The sequence below is a fragment of the Heterodontus francisci genome, chromosome 2, assembly GCF_036365525.1.
Source record: "Heterodontus francisci isolate sHetFra1 chromosome 2, sHetFra1.hap1, whole genome shotgun sequence".
Lineage (NCBI taxonomy): Eukaryota > Metazoa > Chordata > Chondrichthyes > Heterodontiformes > Heterodontidae > Heterodontus > Heterodontus francisci.
In genome coordinates this window covers 192,200,221-192,217,814 of record NC_090372.1, presented here as the reverse complement: position 1 = coordinate 192,217,814, position 17,594 = coordinate 192,200,221, and the positions used below count along the sequence as shown (strand labels likewise).

Sequence of the window (17,594 nt, the reverse complement as noted above, 5' to 3'; positions counted from 1 at the left end):
GAATCAAAAAGAACCCTGGCCAATCTCCTCCTCCCTATCCCAAAGTTATTCATTTTAGTATCACTGTCATGATTGAGATTAGACAACACCACTAACCTGGAAGTTAAAGCTGGAATTTTCCTGGTCTATATGAACTATTCACTGTATAAACGTCCCGAGCTATCAGGGAAGACACAAATTCCACTCTGTAATTGTAATTCATGTTTTACTCCCTTTCTCTCTATGAAAACTCACTCTACCTCTGATCAGTAGCTGCCCAACAGGAGAATGGCAACACATAGGGAATTGTAAATATAATCCTGTCAGCATTCACTGTTTGATGTAGACATTAGGTCAAGGCCCAGTTCAGGGCTTGAGTATATAATCTAGGCTGATAATGCAGAGTAGTAAGGAAAAGGTACAATGACAGAGGTTTGTCCTTTAGATGAGAGGCTAAATCAAGAACATATCTACCCAATTTAGGTCAACGTTCAAGATACAGTGGCAATATTTCAAACAACAGGAAGTTCTTCCAATATCCAGGTCAATATTTCTGCCTCAAATTAAAAAAAAAACAGATTATTTGCTCATTCATCTCATTGCGCTTTCTGGAGTCTTGCCATGCACAAAATCACTACCACATGTGCTTATAAAACAACAGTCACTATACACATATAGTACACCATACTCTATGGTCCGTTACATGTGAAATGCTTGAGATGACAAGGGGCTATAAAAATGCAATTATCTCATTCTCCCAAAGTTGATTTTCAACATATTTCTAGCTCTATAGCCTGGAACCGCCGAAGTTTACCGCACAAAAGGTGGCCATTTGATCGATCGTTTCTGTGCTAGACAGTAACCTGTCTCTAGATGCAGAAATCAACAAGCGCATGGGAAAGGCTTCCACTGCTATGTCCACACTGGCCAAGACTGTGTGGGGAAATGGCGCACTGACACGGAACACAAAAGTCCGAGTGTATCAAGCCTGTGTCCTCAGTACCTTGCTCTATGGCAGTGAGGCCTAGACAACGTACGTCAGCCAAGAGCGACGTCTCAATTCATTCCATCTTCACTGCCTCCGGAGAATACTTGGCATCAGGTGGCAGGACCATATCTCCAACACAGAAGTCCTCGAGGCGGCCAACATCCCCAGCTTATACACACTACTGAGTCAGCGGCGCTTGAGATGGCTTGGCCATGTGAGCCGCATGGAAGATGGCAGGATCCCCAAAGACACATTGTACAGCCACTGGTATCAGACCCATCGGCCGTCCATGTCTCCGCTTTAAAGACGTCTGCAAACGCGACATGAAATCCTGTGACATTGATCACAAGTCGTGGGAGTCAGTTGCCAGCGTTCGCCAGAGCTGACGGACAGCCATAAAGGCGGGGCTAAAGTGTGGCGAGTCGAAGAGACTTAGCAGTTGGCAGGAAAAAAGACAGAGGCGCAAGGGTAGAGCCAACTGTGAAACAGCCCCGAAAATCAAATTTTTCTGCAGCACCTGTGGAAAAGCCTGTCACTCTAGAATTGGCCTTTATAGCCACTCCAGGCGCTGCTCCACACACTACTGACCACCTCCAGGCGCTTACCCATTGTCTCTCGAGATAAGGAGGCCAAAGATGTCTGTGCTAATACTTTTGCTAAGCAATTCAAATCTAACACCATGCTGCACCCTTTCCCCATAGCCATGTCTTCCGCCGCTTCAAATATTTATTTACATTACATTCAGGAAAGATAGGAAAGGGAAAAAAGGGGGAGGGGTGGTAATATTGATAAAGGAGAGCATTGCAGTGCTGGAGAAAAAGGATGTCCCAGAGGGGTTGAGGACAGAATAAATTTGGCTAGAGCGAAGGAACAAAAAAGGTGTGGTTACATTGCTCGATGTTGTCTATAGGCCACCAGCTAGTGGGAAGGATGTGGAAGAACAAATTTGCAAGGAAATTACAGAGAGGTGCAAAAATAATAGGGCAGTTATAATGGGGGACTTTAATTATCCAAACATAGTCTGGGATAATAGTAGTGTAAAGGGCAGTGAGGGGCAAGAGTTCCTAGGGTGTGTTCAGGAAAATTTTCTACAACAGTATGTTGCTAGTCCAATGACAAACGAGGCACTGCTAGACCTGGTTCTTGGGAATGAGGTGGGCTAAGTGGATCAAGTATCGGTAGGAGAGCATTTAGGGTATAGTGATCATTGTATCGTAAGGTTTAGGCTGACTATGGAAAAGGACAAAGAACAATCCAGGGTAAGAATTATTAACTGGGGGGATGCCAACTTCAATGGGGTAAGAATGGAGCTGGTGCGAATAAACTGGAGCCAAAAGCTGACAGGAAAATTGGTAGATGAACAAAGAAGAGATAATTCGGGTACAGTCGAGGTATGTTCCCTCGAAGGGAAAAGTAGAGCAAACAAATCCAGAGCTCCCTGGATGACAAAAGAGGTAGCGATTAAGATAAAGAAGAAAAAGTGTGCTTATGACAGATGCCAGGTAGAAAATACTATTGAGAACTAGGCTGATAATAGAAGGTTCAGAGGGAAAGTGAAAAAGCAAAGAGAGAGCATGAAAAGAGACTGGCAGCTAGCATTAAAGGAAATTACAAAGATTTCTATAGACATATAAATAGTAAAAGGGTGGTAAATGGAGGAGTGGGGCCAATTAGGGATCAGAAAGGGAATTACATATGGAGGCAGAGTGCATAGCTGAGGTATTAAATGAATACTTTGTATCTGTCTTTATCAAGGAAGAAGATACAACCCAGGCACTGTTGAGAGAGGAAGTAAGTCAGACACTAGAGGGGTTTAAAATTGATAAAGAGGAAGTAATAGATAGGTTGCCTGTACTTAAAGTGGATAAAGCACCAGGACCGGATGAGATGCATCCAAGGATACTGAGGGAAGTGAGGGTTGAAATCGCAGAGGCACTGGCCTTAATTTTTCAGCCTTCCTTAGACACTGGGGTGGTGCCAGAGGACTGGAGAATTGCAAACGTTACACCCTTGTTCAAAAAAGGGTGTAAAGATAAGCCCAGCAACTACAGGCCACTCAGTTTAACTTTGGTGGTGGGAAAACTTTTGAAAAAATAATTTGGAACAAAATCAAGTCACATGGACAAATGCGAGTTAATTAAGGAAAGCCAGCATGAATTTCTTAAGGGAAAATCACGTTTAAGTAACTTTCTGGAGTCTTTTGACAAGGTAACAGAGAGGGTTGATGAGGGCAATGCTGTTGAAGTATACATAGATTTTTAAAACGCATTTGATAAAGTGATACACACAGACTTGTGAGCAAACTTGTAGCTCATGGAATAAAAGGGACGATAGCAACATGTATATGAAATTGGCTGAGTAACAGGAAACAAAGAGTACTGGTTAATGGATGTTTTTTGGGCTGGAGGAAGGTTTGTAGTGGAGTTCCCCAGGGATCCGTGTTGGGACCCTTGCTTTGTCTGATATATATTAATGACCCAGACCTTGGTGTAGAGGGCACAATTTCAAAGTTTGCAGATGATACGAAACTTGGAAGCATTTTGAACTGTGAGGAGGATAGTGTAGAAATCCAAAAGGTCTTAGACAAGTTGGTGGAATGGGCAGATAGGTGGCAGATGAAGTTCAATGCAGAGGAATGTGAACCGTTTAATTTTGGTAGGAAGAACATGGAGACACAATATAGAATAAAGGGTGCAATTCTAAAGGGGGTGCAGCAGCAGAGGGATCTGGGTGTATATGTGCATAAGTCATTGAAGGTGGCAGGACAGGTTGAGAGCATGGTCAATAAATCATACAGTGTCCTGGGCTTTATTAATAGGGGTATAGAGTACAAGAGCAAGGAAGTTATGTTGAACTTGAATAAGGCACTAGTTCAGCCTCAGCTGGAGTACTGCCTCCAGTTCTGGGCACCGCACTTTAGGAAAGAAGTGAAGGCATTGGAGAGAGTACAGAAAAGATTCACGTGAATGATACAGATTGTTCTGGCATGTGAAGGAAAGAGGAGAACTCTCCCTCAGTCTCTTTCAACCCTAATTATTATTCCCTCTTAGAATTCTGAAAAGTCAAGCCAGATTAACTCTTTTAAAAAACAAAAAATAGCTATTTGTTGATCTGCTGTGTTCATCGCTAGAAAGAAGAGCAACACTTCAACTGCTGAACTGGACTACTGAATGTCCTACTGTTGAAGAACCCTTCCCCCATCCCACCACCAAATCAGACAACTGTGAAGACTTGAAGCAACCTTGGACTGTTTCTACATTGAAGATTCCATTTTGGCAGGACCGTAAATCTGCAAAGACTTTATTGTTATTTCTATTTTTTCGAGCAGCTAATTAAACAACAAAAATCCTGTTAGTTTGAGTATATGTAGGCGAATACGGGATTTAGATTCTTTAATTAAGTTATAAGGTCTTTAGATATTGGTTTATCTTAGTAGTGTTTAAGATTTTAGTTTTTTTAATAAACAATTAATTTGTGAGATATAAAGATACCTGGTTTGGTTCACCTCATTCGGGGGTTACTAGATTGTTCAATTTGGCTGCGGCTTTCTTTGATTTGGAAAGTTTAAAGATATATGTTATGCGACCTGTGGGGCGGCGGGACTGAATTGACACCGCAATCAGAATCATATATTTTGATTGGAGGCTTTTGTCCTGAGCGGTTGTGCCATAACAATACAAAGAGATTTACTAGAATGGTTCCAGGGATGAGGAATGACGGTTGCAATGATAGACTAGAGAAGCTGATGGTGTTCTTGTTACAGCAGAGAAAGCAAAGAAGAGATTCAACAGAGGTGCTTAAAATCACGAAGCATTTAGATAAAGTAAATAAAGAGAAACTGTTTCCAATGGCTGAAGGGTCGATAACTAGAGAGCACAGATTTGAGGTGATTGGCAAAAAACAGAGGTGACATGAGGAAAAGCTTTTTCTGTGCAATGAGTGGTTAGAATTTGGAATGCACTACCTGATAGCGTTGTGGATACAGATTTAGTAGCAGCCTTCAAAAGTGATGTGGATAAATAATTGGAGAAAAAAAATTGCAGGGATATGGGGAAAACACAGGAGAGTGAAACTAACTGGATTGGTCTTCGAAAGACTCTTATTCATTTCATGGGACATGGGCGTCGCTGGCAAGTTCAGCATTTGTTCTCCATCCCTAAGAGGTGGTGGTGAGACTCACTGGGGCGAGTGGTCCACTCCTATGTTGTACTATTCTACTGAACGTAGGAAAGCATTGGTGTTGAATACCAGTCCAACTTGCACTACTGACCGCTGGTGCAAAATTTAGAGGCTCAACAGAGTGTGAACAGTAAGATTAGCCTCTCTTGTTTAATTCTCTAGAAGAAAAAAAGGTCCTAATCATCAAATTTATAAACCCATATTTTTATGGGCCTACGATACCAGCCATTTATAGTTAGGAATGGTGGGTGAACCAGACTTCCGCATCTCTCCTATAAAATCACCGAGAATAACCTCACTTATTAATGTTGGTATATCAACATCAAGGAGCAACAGGATTTACAATTCCCACATATTGAATTTCCAATTTCAGGCAAGGTGCTTGTGGGATGTCAGCTGCTTCTCCACAATGAGAAAGGAAATGCTGCAGTTGATCATCTCCAGTGCCTGGATAACTACTGTGCCCATTTTAAAAAATGACTACTGGCAGGAAGATCTCTCAAGGGCAGAAATGAAGCAGCAGTAAGCAATTAACTATCACTAACACTTGTTTTTAAATGTCTTCATACTTCTCACTAAGATCCGTTGGGTGCAACATTCCAAGTTGCAACTTATTTATTTTCAATTAAGTTGGTACCCATTAAAGTTTGCAAATGCAACAACAAAGTGGGTTAACACCTTTCTTGCAATATCTGCTTTCTGTTATTCTGAAGTAATCGAGATCTAGCCTTTCCCGTAATTTTTTTCTCCCCATGTGAAGGTATTTTTGAACCCGATATGGCAAATAAAACAATATTATTTTCTCTGCACTTGCGGAAAAAATTTGTTTCAGCAGAACATAAAATTATGGCATGAAGGTGCTGGCTGTATTGGTATCACACTGAAATTAAACACAGCTGGCAACTGTGACAAATATCAGGTACTAGGACCAAATGGTTTTTAAACTCTGATGTAAAAGCTTGGAGATCCGAATGATTCATGTACAAGTGGACAATGTCAATACAAATGGTAACTCAGTTCGTACCGCTGATGATTTACTGATGATCTCACTGCTCTCTGTGCATACCAATTAGTTTATTATTCAAAACATTCATACTCCTGGGGGCAGGATAAAATAAGTGTTCTCGCTGACTTCTTTGTTTTGGGATAACAAAGAGCACCATTTCCTGGAACATTTATTCAGACTAATGACCAGCACAAGATGCAGCTTCTATCCCGCCATGAAGTCAATGAGTGTTGTTTTGCTAACTTGATGTGAATTTCAGGCAATGCTAATCTGGAACAGCAATGTTGTGACTTTATCCTTCCCGCTTTACATTAAACATTGCTGTTAGAATTGTAAAAGACATTTTTATTGCTATTATGCAAAAGAAGTTCAAATATAGCCAGTAAAATGTGACATGAGCACGAAGAGTCTATTTAAAGAATACGCTGGCTGAGCAGACTGGCCTATTCCTATTCACTCTGAAGGACATTCTGCACCTGACAAATGTTTTAAGTCATTGTGCATGATGGCTTTTACAACTATTTAATCTCTTGCATTTTAAGTGGTCGATGCTTAAACATAGCGACTCATTATCTTTACAGGATCATTTTAATCACTCAAAAGAAAATGAAATACTGCAAATGCTGAAAACATCTGAAACATTGAACAGTCTTCGTAACTTTATAGAAGCTACGTATCTCGTAGAATATGGCATTGGAACAGAAGTAGGCCATTCAGCCCCTCAAGCATGTTCCGCCGTTCAGTCAAATCAGGGCTGATTTGTACCTTAACTCCATTTGCTCGCCTTGGTTCCATATCCCCGTAGAAACGTTTACAGCATTTCCTGCTTTTGTTCCATTTTGAGCACTAGCCCCTTATTTCCATATTTGACTAATTTTCCTAGTCAATGCGGCAATAACCATTTTTTTCTTCTACACCTATGCCCTACAAAGACAGTATTCTAAAACATACTGGAAAAAATGTACGCTAGCATTTACTTAAAGTACCCATGGAATATTATCCTTTGATTCATTAAATACCCACTTTGAATGGACTGTAATATGGTTACATTAGCTTGGACATTGCTACTGTGACACAATGGTAATACAGTGACAGGTTTTAACCCAGTTTTTGGTAGCTGTAGAATAAACCCTTAGAGCCCTAGGAATGTACAGTGGAATTGATTGCTACAGATCGCTGTTATACTGAACACGTTTCTGTCTCTTATTGATTGCAGTGTAATTCAGAGAAGCAGTGAGTGCTCTATTAGTTCCTCAAGAGATCAAATTGAAGTCTGCTAACATTAAGGAAAACTGGCTTCTCCTATCACACACACACTCACAAACTGAATCAATTATTTTTCAGACCCAACATTTCAACCACATAAGTCTCCAAGATCGAGCTTTTAACTGTTAATCAGCAGGTTTTTAAAAATCCTTAGCTGTCTTTCCCCACAAGCTTCTTTTACCAGCTGTCTCCCATCTAACTTTCTTCAGCTGGCAAAAGAGGGCATTCTTGATTACTGATTTTTGTCTGTATTTTTCCTCAATATCACTATACCTGTTTAACAAAACACAGTTAGGTATAAGAGTTGGGATCCTCACCATGTTCCCTGCATCCTTCCCTTCAAAGTGAAATGCTTAGTTTTTAGATGAAGGTCATTCAATGGAGCAGAGTAACAAAAGAGGTTATGCCCAGCATGTTTGAATGACTGATAGCCCTGGGACTTGAACTCTTTACCTACTGATTTGGTATCAAATGCTGAAAATCTCAGAAATGCTTGTAATTTAGATTTATTCAAATGCAAAATAAATTCAGCAAAATTCCTATTTCTCTTGTTTATTTCTCCTAGAACTCTTCCCATCACCAATCTCATGCAAAATATGGCAAAACTTCACAGATACAAACAATTGCCTTCACACTTCACAGAAAGAAACAGCAATCTTGGTCCAAGTGGCTAGCTCTTAACATACAGGACTGAATGTGCTGTTATTGTCCAGAGCATCAAACATCAGTCAATTCAAAGTTAGCTGTTTAGAATGGATCAGTCTGTGTTAGGGCGGCGCAGTGGTTAGCACCGCAGCCTCACAGCTCCAGGGACCCGGGTTCAATTCTGGGTACTGCCTGTGCGGAGTTTGCAAGTTCTCCCTGTGACTGCATGGGTTTTCGCCGGGTGCTCCGGTTTCCTCCCACTGTCTAAGACTTGCAGGTGATAGGTAAATTGGCCATTGTAAATTGCCCCTAATGTAGGTAGGTGGTAGGGAATATGGGATTACTGTAGGGTTAGTATAAATGGTCGGCACAGACTCGGTGGGCCGAAGGGCCTGTTTCAGTGCTGTATCTCTAAATAAAATAAAATAAATAAATAATAAATAAATAAAATAAAAAAAGAGCTGACATTAGGGGGTGGAACTTCCTGTGTCCTTGCATCCAGAGACACATATCTTCAGGATGTAAAGCAAATACCCAGTGTAAAAGATCGAGAAAATTTGGGCATGTAAAGAAGATAAGAAATAGGAGCAGGGGCAGGCTATATGCCCCTTGAGACTGCTCTGCCATTCAATATCACGACTGATCTTTGATCTCAATTCCACTTTCCTGTCTGACTTCCATATCCTTGATTCCCCTAGAGTGTAAAAATCTATGCACCTCAGCCTTGAATATATGCAATGGCTGAGCATCCACAGCCCACTGGGATAGAGAATTTCAAAGATTCACAACCCTCTGAATGAAGAAGTTCCTCCTCATCTCAGTCTTAAATGATCAACCCCTTATCCTGAGACTATAGTTCAAACTCTCCAACCAAGGGAAACAACTTCTCAGCATCAATCCTGTTATGCCCCCTCAGAATCTTACAACTTTCAATGAGACCAGCTTTCATTCTCAAACTCCAGACAGAATAGGCACAATATACTCGACCTCTCATCCAGGAATCAATCTAGCGAAACTTTGTTGCACCACCTCCAATGAAAGTATATCCTCCCTTAGCTATGGAATCCAAAACTGTGCACATTACTCCAGGGGTGGTCTCACCAAAGCATTGTAAAATTGTAGCAAGACTTCATTTCTAGTTTCTTGTTGTACTTGCATGCTAACTTTCTGTGCTTCTTGTATGAGAACACCCAAGTCTCTCTAAACATCAATATTTAATAGTTTCTCACCATTGTTTTTAAAATCTCCTTTTCTATTTTTCCTACCAAAGTGAATAACCTCTCATTTCCCCACTTTATACTGCCACTTTATTGCCCACTCACTAAACCTGCATAAAATATCCCTTTACAACCTCTTTGTATCCTCCTCACAGCTTACAGTCCCACCTAGCTTTGTTTCATCAACAAACTGGATAGATTAGTCCCGGTACCTTCACCTAAGTTATTAATATAGATTGCAAGTAGCTGAGGCTCGACCACCGATCCTTGCGGCACCCCAGTAGCTACAGCCTGCTAACTTGAAAATACCCCACTTATCACTACTCTCTACTTTCTGTTCATAAATCAATCCTCTATCCATGCTAATATATTACCTCCAACCCCATGGGCCCTTATCTTGTGTAATAATCTCTACATGGCATATCTTTTTTAATACTCATCACTTCCATTACCTAGAAGGACACCGTCACCTCCAAGTCCCCCTCTAAATCACACACCATCCTGATTTGGACACACATCATCATTCCTTCATCATTGCCAGGTCAAAATCTTGGAACTCCAAGTGCACTGTAGGAATACCTTCACCAAAAGGATGAGGAAGGAGGCCACTGCCACCTTCTCAGGGCAACTAGGGGTAGGCAATTAATATTGGTGCTGTCAGTGATGCCCAAGGTGAGTGAGGCGCAAGGGGAGAGCCAACTGTGCAACAGCCCCAACAAACAAATTTCTCTGCAGCACCTGTGGAAGAGCCTGTCACTCCAGAATTGGCCTTTATAGCCACTCCAGGCGCTGCTTCACAAACCACTGACCACCTCCAGGCGCGTATCCATTGTCTCTCGAGATAAGGAGGCCCAAAAGAAGTGATGCCCATATCCCCAGAATGAATGCAAAAAAGTTATATTCTCTCTATTCATTTTCCCTCATTTTGCACCATGAATATCTAAGATGGAAGCTCATGAGATTTCATCAAAGTGATTCTGAAATGGGTCACAAAAAAGTGCGAAGAGCAGACTATCCTTCTGTTCCTGCAAACAAGAACACCTTCAAAGCTGCAGATCTAACATCAGTAATTTGAACGGTTAGGAATTGTAGGTTAATACCCATCTTTCAACAGTGTTATGATATACTTCACTATCCTGCTCCATGCATATCATTTCTAAATGGACATAGATCCATTATAAGTCAGTAAGAAACATTCCCTGTATTCATTTTTTGGCTTGACTTCAATAAGTGTTTTTCAGAATTCTATATTTCACTCAAGTAACGTAAAATTCTGCTGATGGATGACCACTAAGTAGGAGATTCTATTTATGAAACTGCCCATAACATCATCAGTCACATATAAATTAATCATAAACCTTAATGGGGTTTGACGTTATAGCAGATATTTCTGCTCATTTAAGCATTTAACCTACTTCATATTTTTCTTGAATTTCAGAATCAATTTTGAGAATATTAATACTTGTTAAAACACTGAGTAATGGACAAGTCAACAGTACAAAACTTACCATCACCAGTTTCCATTAGTTCAGCATTTCCATACTTTGGGACCGCTCTTGGTGTTGATCCTTGGGGGCGTTCAACTTGTATTGAGTGCTCAGTTGTATAAGTGGTGATATCTGGAGGTGCAGTGTGGTTTTCTAATAGATAAAAGGTCATATGTCAAATATTAAAGAAAAAAAAACATTTACTATTTTAAATTGCTGCCTTAAAATGCAATTTTGAATTTTTATGATGCCTTAAGAAACATCTGAGTAACTACATCATCTACAGGGATTTTAATGTCAAAATTATATATACACATCAGCTCAGCAAAGTCAATATAATGTCAAATAATCAATAGCTTCAGATTTACTTTGCTTGTTTATCTACATCACTGTCCAAAATAAGTCCTTCAAGTTTGATGATCATCAATTTATTGATAAGTTGCCTTGCTACCAACCAAGAATATTAAATCAGCTCATTTTTAGAATACAGTTAAGTACACACAACACAAAAAGTTCTTTCCAGGCTTGCCCCTTGAGACTCATTTTCTGAGCAAGTACCGTGTGAAGTTGGGTTAGAAATTCATGACCAACATTTTCACAAAAGCTGACCTTATAAAGACATGCAAGACACCCAGATCATTGAAATGAAAAAAGACCTGCATTTATTTAATGCTTTTCATGGCCACTGATGTCTCAAACCATTTTAAAGTCAATGAAGTACTTTTGAAGTCTAGTCACTGTTGTAATGTAGGAAACGCAGCAGCCAATTTGCACACAGCAAACTCCCACAAACAGCAATACAATAATGGCCAGATAATATGTTTTCATGATGTTGGTTGAGGGATAAATATTGGCCAGGACACAGAGGATAACTCCCCTGCTCTTCTTTGAAATAGAGTCATGGGATCATCCACCCAAGCAGGCAGATGGGTTTAACATCTCATCCAAAAGATGGTACCTCCGACAGTGTAGCACTCCCTCAGTACTTAACTGGAGTGTCAGCCTTGATTTTTGCGCTCAAGCCGTAGAGTGGGACTTGAACCCAGAATCTTGTGATGCAAAAATAAGTAGTTGTTGGACTTTGCAACTTATGCTGCAGATGCATACTATTCCCTTTACACTTTTAGATTAAAAAAGGTACAGAAAATTTTGAATTTAAAAATTATTACTGGTTAATTTTAAGCACTGTTACTGCTACATAACTGAGTAACTTTTAAACTAGTAGAACAGGAATGAAAGTGACATTTGTATTTTGAAGAGAACAATTAGACTATCACTTCCCCAAAGGTTACCTTAATATTAACTCTTACACATTCAATCCCTCCTCCTCAGCCATTTAGAAAAGCACTCTGCCCCTCACAGACCCAGTTCACAAAGACGCAGTACCCCACTGAAACATTTCAATTTTTCATAGACACTTTCTCATCTTCCAGTTCATAATAGTACTTTTCTCCTCCACCCCAGTTCAGGTTGACATCCTTTCTGCCTCTTCTAAACATTCCAGTTCATTCTGACAATTTAGTTTAGTTTAGTTTAGAGATACAGCACTGAAACAGGCCCTTCGGCCCACCGAGTCTGTGCCGACCATCAACCACCCATTTATACTAATCCTACACTAATCCCATATTCCTACCACATCCCCACCTGTCCCTATATTTCCCTACCACCTACCTATACTAGGGGCAATTTATAATGGCCAATTTACCTACCAACCTGCAAGTCTTTTGGCTTGTGGGAGGAAACCGGAGCACCCAGAGGAAACCCACGCAGACACAGGGAGAACTTGCAAACTCCACACAGGCAGCGCCCAGAATTGAACCCGGGTCGCTGGAGCTGTGAGGCGGCAGTGCTAACCACTGCGCCATGGTGCCGCCCTAATTTCTTCCTCCCCTAATTACAGCTGGCACTCTCTCCTCAATCTCTCAATTAATGCTGCCACTTTCCTTCCTTACCTCCCCCCACAGCATCTCCCCCACCTTCTACTACCTACCTACTCCCCATTCCCTCTCATCTTAATTTCCTTCTCCTCTCCCCTTAGAACCTCTCTTAAAATAGGCCTGTTGCTAATAGGAGGGATAATACAGCAGGTATCTTTATCACACAAGATTCTTGCCTATAGAAATGCTGTGGCCAGTATCATTGCCATTAGCAAAAGGACCTAGGTAGGTGCAGCACTGAGGGAAGTGGCCCTAACCCACACAGTTTCTACAGCAGCAAATTGTGACAGATTGAATGGGTACCTAAAATGGTGACTGTCTACATAAAACATTGACTGTCACCACCTAAGTGTCATCTCAAGTTAGGTCTTCCACCTACCACTGCAACATGGAATATTTTATTGTATCTATATAAGTGCAGGATAAATAAATAAGGAACTATTAAAAGCAATTTGCTGAATTGCATTTAATATATTTACAATCTATTTTGCCAATGGGTGCTAGGATTCCCAATGACAGTCAGTTAGTCATTTGGTACAATATATTTTAAGTCTACAGTGCAAATTGAGTTTCTGTGAAAACAGAACAACTGCATTAAAATATACTTATGAAGCATCATCATTCTATCAAGTAAGATGGGATGATAAGCAATTACTTGGGTACCCCAAGTTACCATGTCACTGGCTGGTGGAAATTACCTTTGTCAAAATAATTCCCTACACATTACTAAACTCAGCTATTAGGTCATGGAGTAATCAACCTTCAAGAGGAGGAAATTTTTTTTTTAATTGAAAATAAAGGGGTGGTACTGTTTTCAGCTGCCAGTTAAAGAGGAGCAATTGCTAGTATGTCTCCTGTAATAACTTTGGCACTGTACCAAAAGTTAGGGAGGAAATGCTGGTACTATTTTCAGCACCCAAAACTGTTAGTTATCCCTATTCAACATAACACAAGTTTTCCAAAGTCATCCAGAACCTTCTCTTCTGTACTCTCAACAAAACTAAGGGCTGCACCATTGGCCCGCCAATGCCCTCAAGAATCAACAAAGATTCTCGTCTACTCTTCCAAATTCTTTAACAGCCACACAATTCCCTACCTCTGCGATCTAGCTGTATGTTACAGTGAGCATTCTTCCCTCTTGACGCCAGTTTCCGTCTCATTATCAGTAGCTGCTCCCTCAGCACTTTGCCACAACGTCTGGATTATCCAGTAATTCCAAACTGTGACCTTTCTCCTCACTTGCAAATGCCTCCTATTCTCTTTCTCCCTCCTGATCACTGCCCACTTGTCCTTCACTGCCCTATAAAATGCACGGAGACAGCTCATTGTACAGTACAAATGCTAGTGAAATATAAGCTATTTCGAACATTTCTGCAGTGAATCATGTATATAAGATACAATATTTAAAATCAATACTTAATCTTTGCTTATGACAAGCTCTTCAAAAAGAAAAGATTAAGAAAAAAAGATATTCACTAGCTGCCAACTTTTATTTTAATGTTCCATGCACACCCTCTATGCCAGGAATGCTTGCCTAAAATTTTCATTTAAACTTCTAACTTAATTTCCATACAACAGAGCTTAGCACATTTACCATTTGTCTTGATGACGTGAATAATTCTGGAGGATGATTTTGACCTCAGGGGTACATCACTTTAAACTCTTCTCCAATCCGCAACAACTTGCATTTATATAGTGCCTTTAACATCATAAAATGTTCCAAGGTGCTTCATGACAGTGTTATCAAACAAAATCTGACACTGAGCTGTACAAGGAGATGTTGGGACAGAGATGCTTTTAAGTAGCATCTTAAAACAGAAGACAGAGGCAGAGGGGCTTAGGAAATTCTATAGCTCATTTCCCCCAACCTTTTGTATTCTAACAGTCAACAAGCTGGTTACACATACTGCTACATGTCCTCATAACCTAAGTTGAATTCTACCAACAAGCTGTTTGTGAGACATTTCTAAAAAATATATACACATCTGTCACATTCAATTTACCTATCCAATTTTCAAAAAAAAAAAATTGTTCAGCATGTCAAACAAATCAGTGCTGGCTGCCTCTGATTAATTCATACATTCCTAAATGCTCATTAATTTATTCTTGATTTCAAGAGTTTGCTCACAAATGACATTAGACCAACTGGACTCTCGGAATCCAGTACATCGTTCTCTCCCTTCTTGAATAAGGTTATGGCACTGGCCACCTTCATCCAAACAGCACAATTTACATTAATGAGGATTGGAAAATTGTGGCCACATTCTCTGCTCTTCACTCCCTGATGTCTTTCAACAGCCCAAGGTACCTGCCATCTTCGAGTTCTGCTCATTTCGTCATAGCCAATTTCTTTTATACAAATACCTTGACGAGCTGTTCCACATCCTCTTCGTGGATGCCGACACTCTCACTTCCACATTCATTGGTATTTATTTAATATCTCCAGATAAATGTACATGTTACTGTAAACTGTGTCTTTTAGTTTTGTTGATTAATCACTTATTTTGTACATCAGTTACTCAGAAAAAAATTGAGACATTTTCAGGAAGCAATTTGAGTGATTTCTGTGACATGCAAGTCATAAAATTAATACTGAAACTTCTGTGAGTTCACTAATTGTGAAAAGTGTCAGCATTTTAACATGGGAATCAGCATAGGAAATGTTTACATAACAAAATGTTATGTAACATTTTTCAGTGTGGCCCACTTACAAATGATGTAGTTCCATATTGCCCTCCTTCACTGTCGCTGCGTCAAAATCCTGGAGATCCCTTCCTAACAGCACTGTGGGCGTACTTAAGCCACATGGACTGCAGAGGTTCAAGAAGGCTGCTCATCATCACCTTCTCAAGGGCAATTAGGGATGGGCAATAAATGCTGGCCTAGCCAGTGACGCCACATTCCATGAATGAATAAAAAAAAAGTACTACTGCAGAAATTAAAAGAGGTTCTGTTCTGCCTTTTAAAAATATGTATTAAATATACATTTACAACCAAGATTAACAGATTCAAATTTCTAATCACAAGATTAATCAGGATGAATTTTTTTTAAATCACTTGACAGCCCCCTTTTATTTGACATTAATAAACCTTCCTGTTGCTTGAATTAGCAGAGTATCTATTCTTTCAGCAAAATAGTATGCTCCAAAAAAAATCCTAAATGACTGCCTTCTGTTCATCTTTCCTCAATAAGGAGAACCAGGTTTTTTTTCAATAGTGCCAATAACCTACACAAATAGATCATCTTCAGTGTTTGGCTTTTTTATAAATGGTGACAAGAATCTATGCTTTTTTCACCCCATTTCACTCTCTGGGATTATTTAGACGTGTAATATATTAAATGCAATTGATCAAGATGGTTGTGAACTAGTAAAATCAATGCTTTTTTGGCCTTGCACAGCAAACTATAAGATTGCTGTTGCAAGCATTGCATGTAATCACAAGACCAGATCAAATGGTTGGCCGTCTGTCAAGCCCACAAACAATGGCATGGGCACCATTAATCTTACTCCTTGGTTAATAGAGTGTTGTATCAAAGGATAACCTCTACAACCTCAACTCAGCCAGAATCCTATATCTGAAACAAACAGCTCTGCACATTCATGTTTTATAGGCTGGCACTAGTTTGTATTTCGCTATTGGTGATTATCTCCTTTTGCTGATCAAATTTCTCAAACATATAGTCCTGTCCAACCAGGATGCACAAAAATATCATTCTGTATTTTTCACAAAGAAGAAGTCACTTCATCTTTCCTTTCACAGACTATTGCAATTATTTACAATGCTTGTAAGCTATCACTCTTTGTTTCCCCACAACTTTAATATAAATATTTTTTCTCACAATTTTTCGATTATCCATAAAATTACAGATTGTCTGCATCATCATTTTTCCTCATATTCTGTGGAACCTGGTCAAATGCAGAACTGTAGAACAATAATTTGTATTTACATAGCATCTTTAATGTACTAAAGCATGCCAAGGTGCTTCACAGAAGCGTCATCAAATTAAGCAATGTTGCTAGATGCAAAATCACAAGATAATTACAGATGAGGAAAGCCATTTGGGTATATTTTTATTTACCTATCCATAAGTACTGAACATAGCCCACAGTACAGCCCTAATTCTTTCTTAAATTGTTCCAGGGTTTTGGCTACACTACTCGATCAGAAAGTACCTTTCAGATTTACCTTTTCCATTCCCTTGAGTACTTTAAATAACTTTCAAAGATCATGTCAGCTGGCTCCTTTCCTGCTTGAAAAGCCCAAATTTCTGCAATCTTTCTTCATAACTCAAACGCTATCCAACAGGGAGTGGCCTAGGGACTTCTTTCTGAACTGTCTCCCGTGTCTGAATGTCTTCCTTGTTCCGTGTTGACCAGAAATGCACACAGTATTCAAACACAGTATTCAAAGGGTGGTCTGACCACAGAGTATTGTTTGACCACTACTATTTTAATGGGCTTTGTTGACTGCTGTTCTGCATTGGTTGGACAAGTATTCAACTTGTTCCTCACCTATTTCAAAACCATTCATGGAGCAGCATTCCCATTTTCCATTCCTAAGTGCAGTACATATCTGTAAATTTCAGCAATTTAGTTTGAGTTTCTGAATCGGTCATTGCTGTAAATTAGAAATAGCAGTGGACTCAACATTGCCACATCGTGTGCTCCTCAGGACTTCCACTCATCATCCCAACAAAATTCTTATAACTACCTCCTGTTTCCTACCCTACATCCAATTAATTATTTATAAACTTTACCCTTAATCCCACAGCTTTGATCTGAACAATTAGCTTTTTGTGTAAAACTTTGTCAAATACCTTCCGGAAAGCCTTTTTTGACTCAAGATGGCTTCTGGGCAGTCAGCTCCCTAGGGAGCTCCTGACTGTGC

The 17,594-nt window shown here is 39.8% G+C and overlaps 1 protein-coding gene across 5 annotated transcripts in view; it reads right to left on the bottom strand.

Moving 5' to 3' along the window:
* The window catches only part of LOC137349461 (disco-interacting protein 2 homolog C), a 635,092-nt gene that overhangs the window by 200,554 nt on the left and 416,944 nt on the right, over window positions 1–17,594 (bottom strand). For all 5 annotated transcript variants that reach the window (XM_068014972.1, XM_068014974.1, XM_068014973.1 and 2 more), the window contains one exon: window positions 10,789–10,920. In XM_068014972.1, the coding sequence (XP_067871073.1) occupies window positions 10,789–10,920 (132 nt within the window). The remainder of the gene's footprint in view (window positions 1–10,788; window positions 10,921–17,594) is intronic.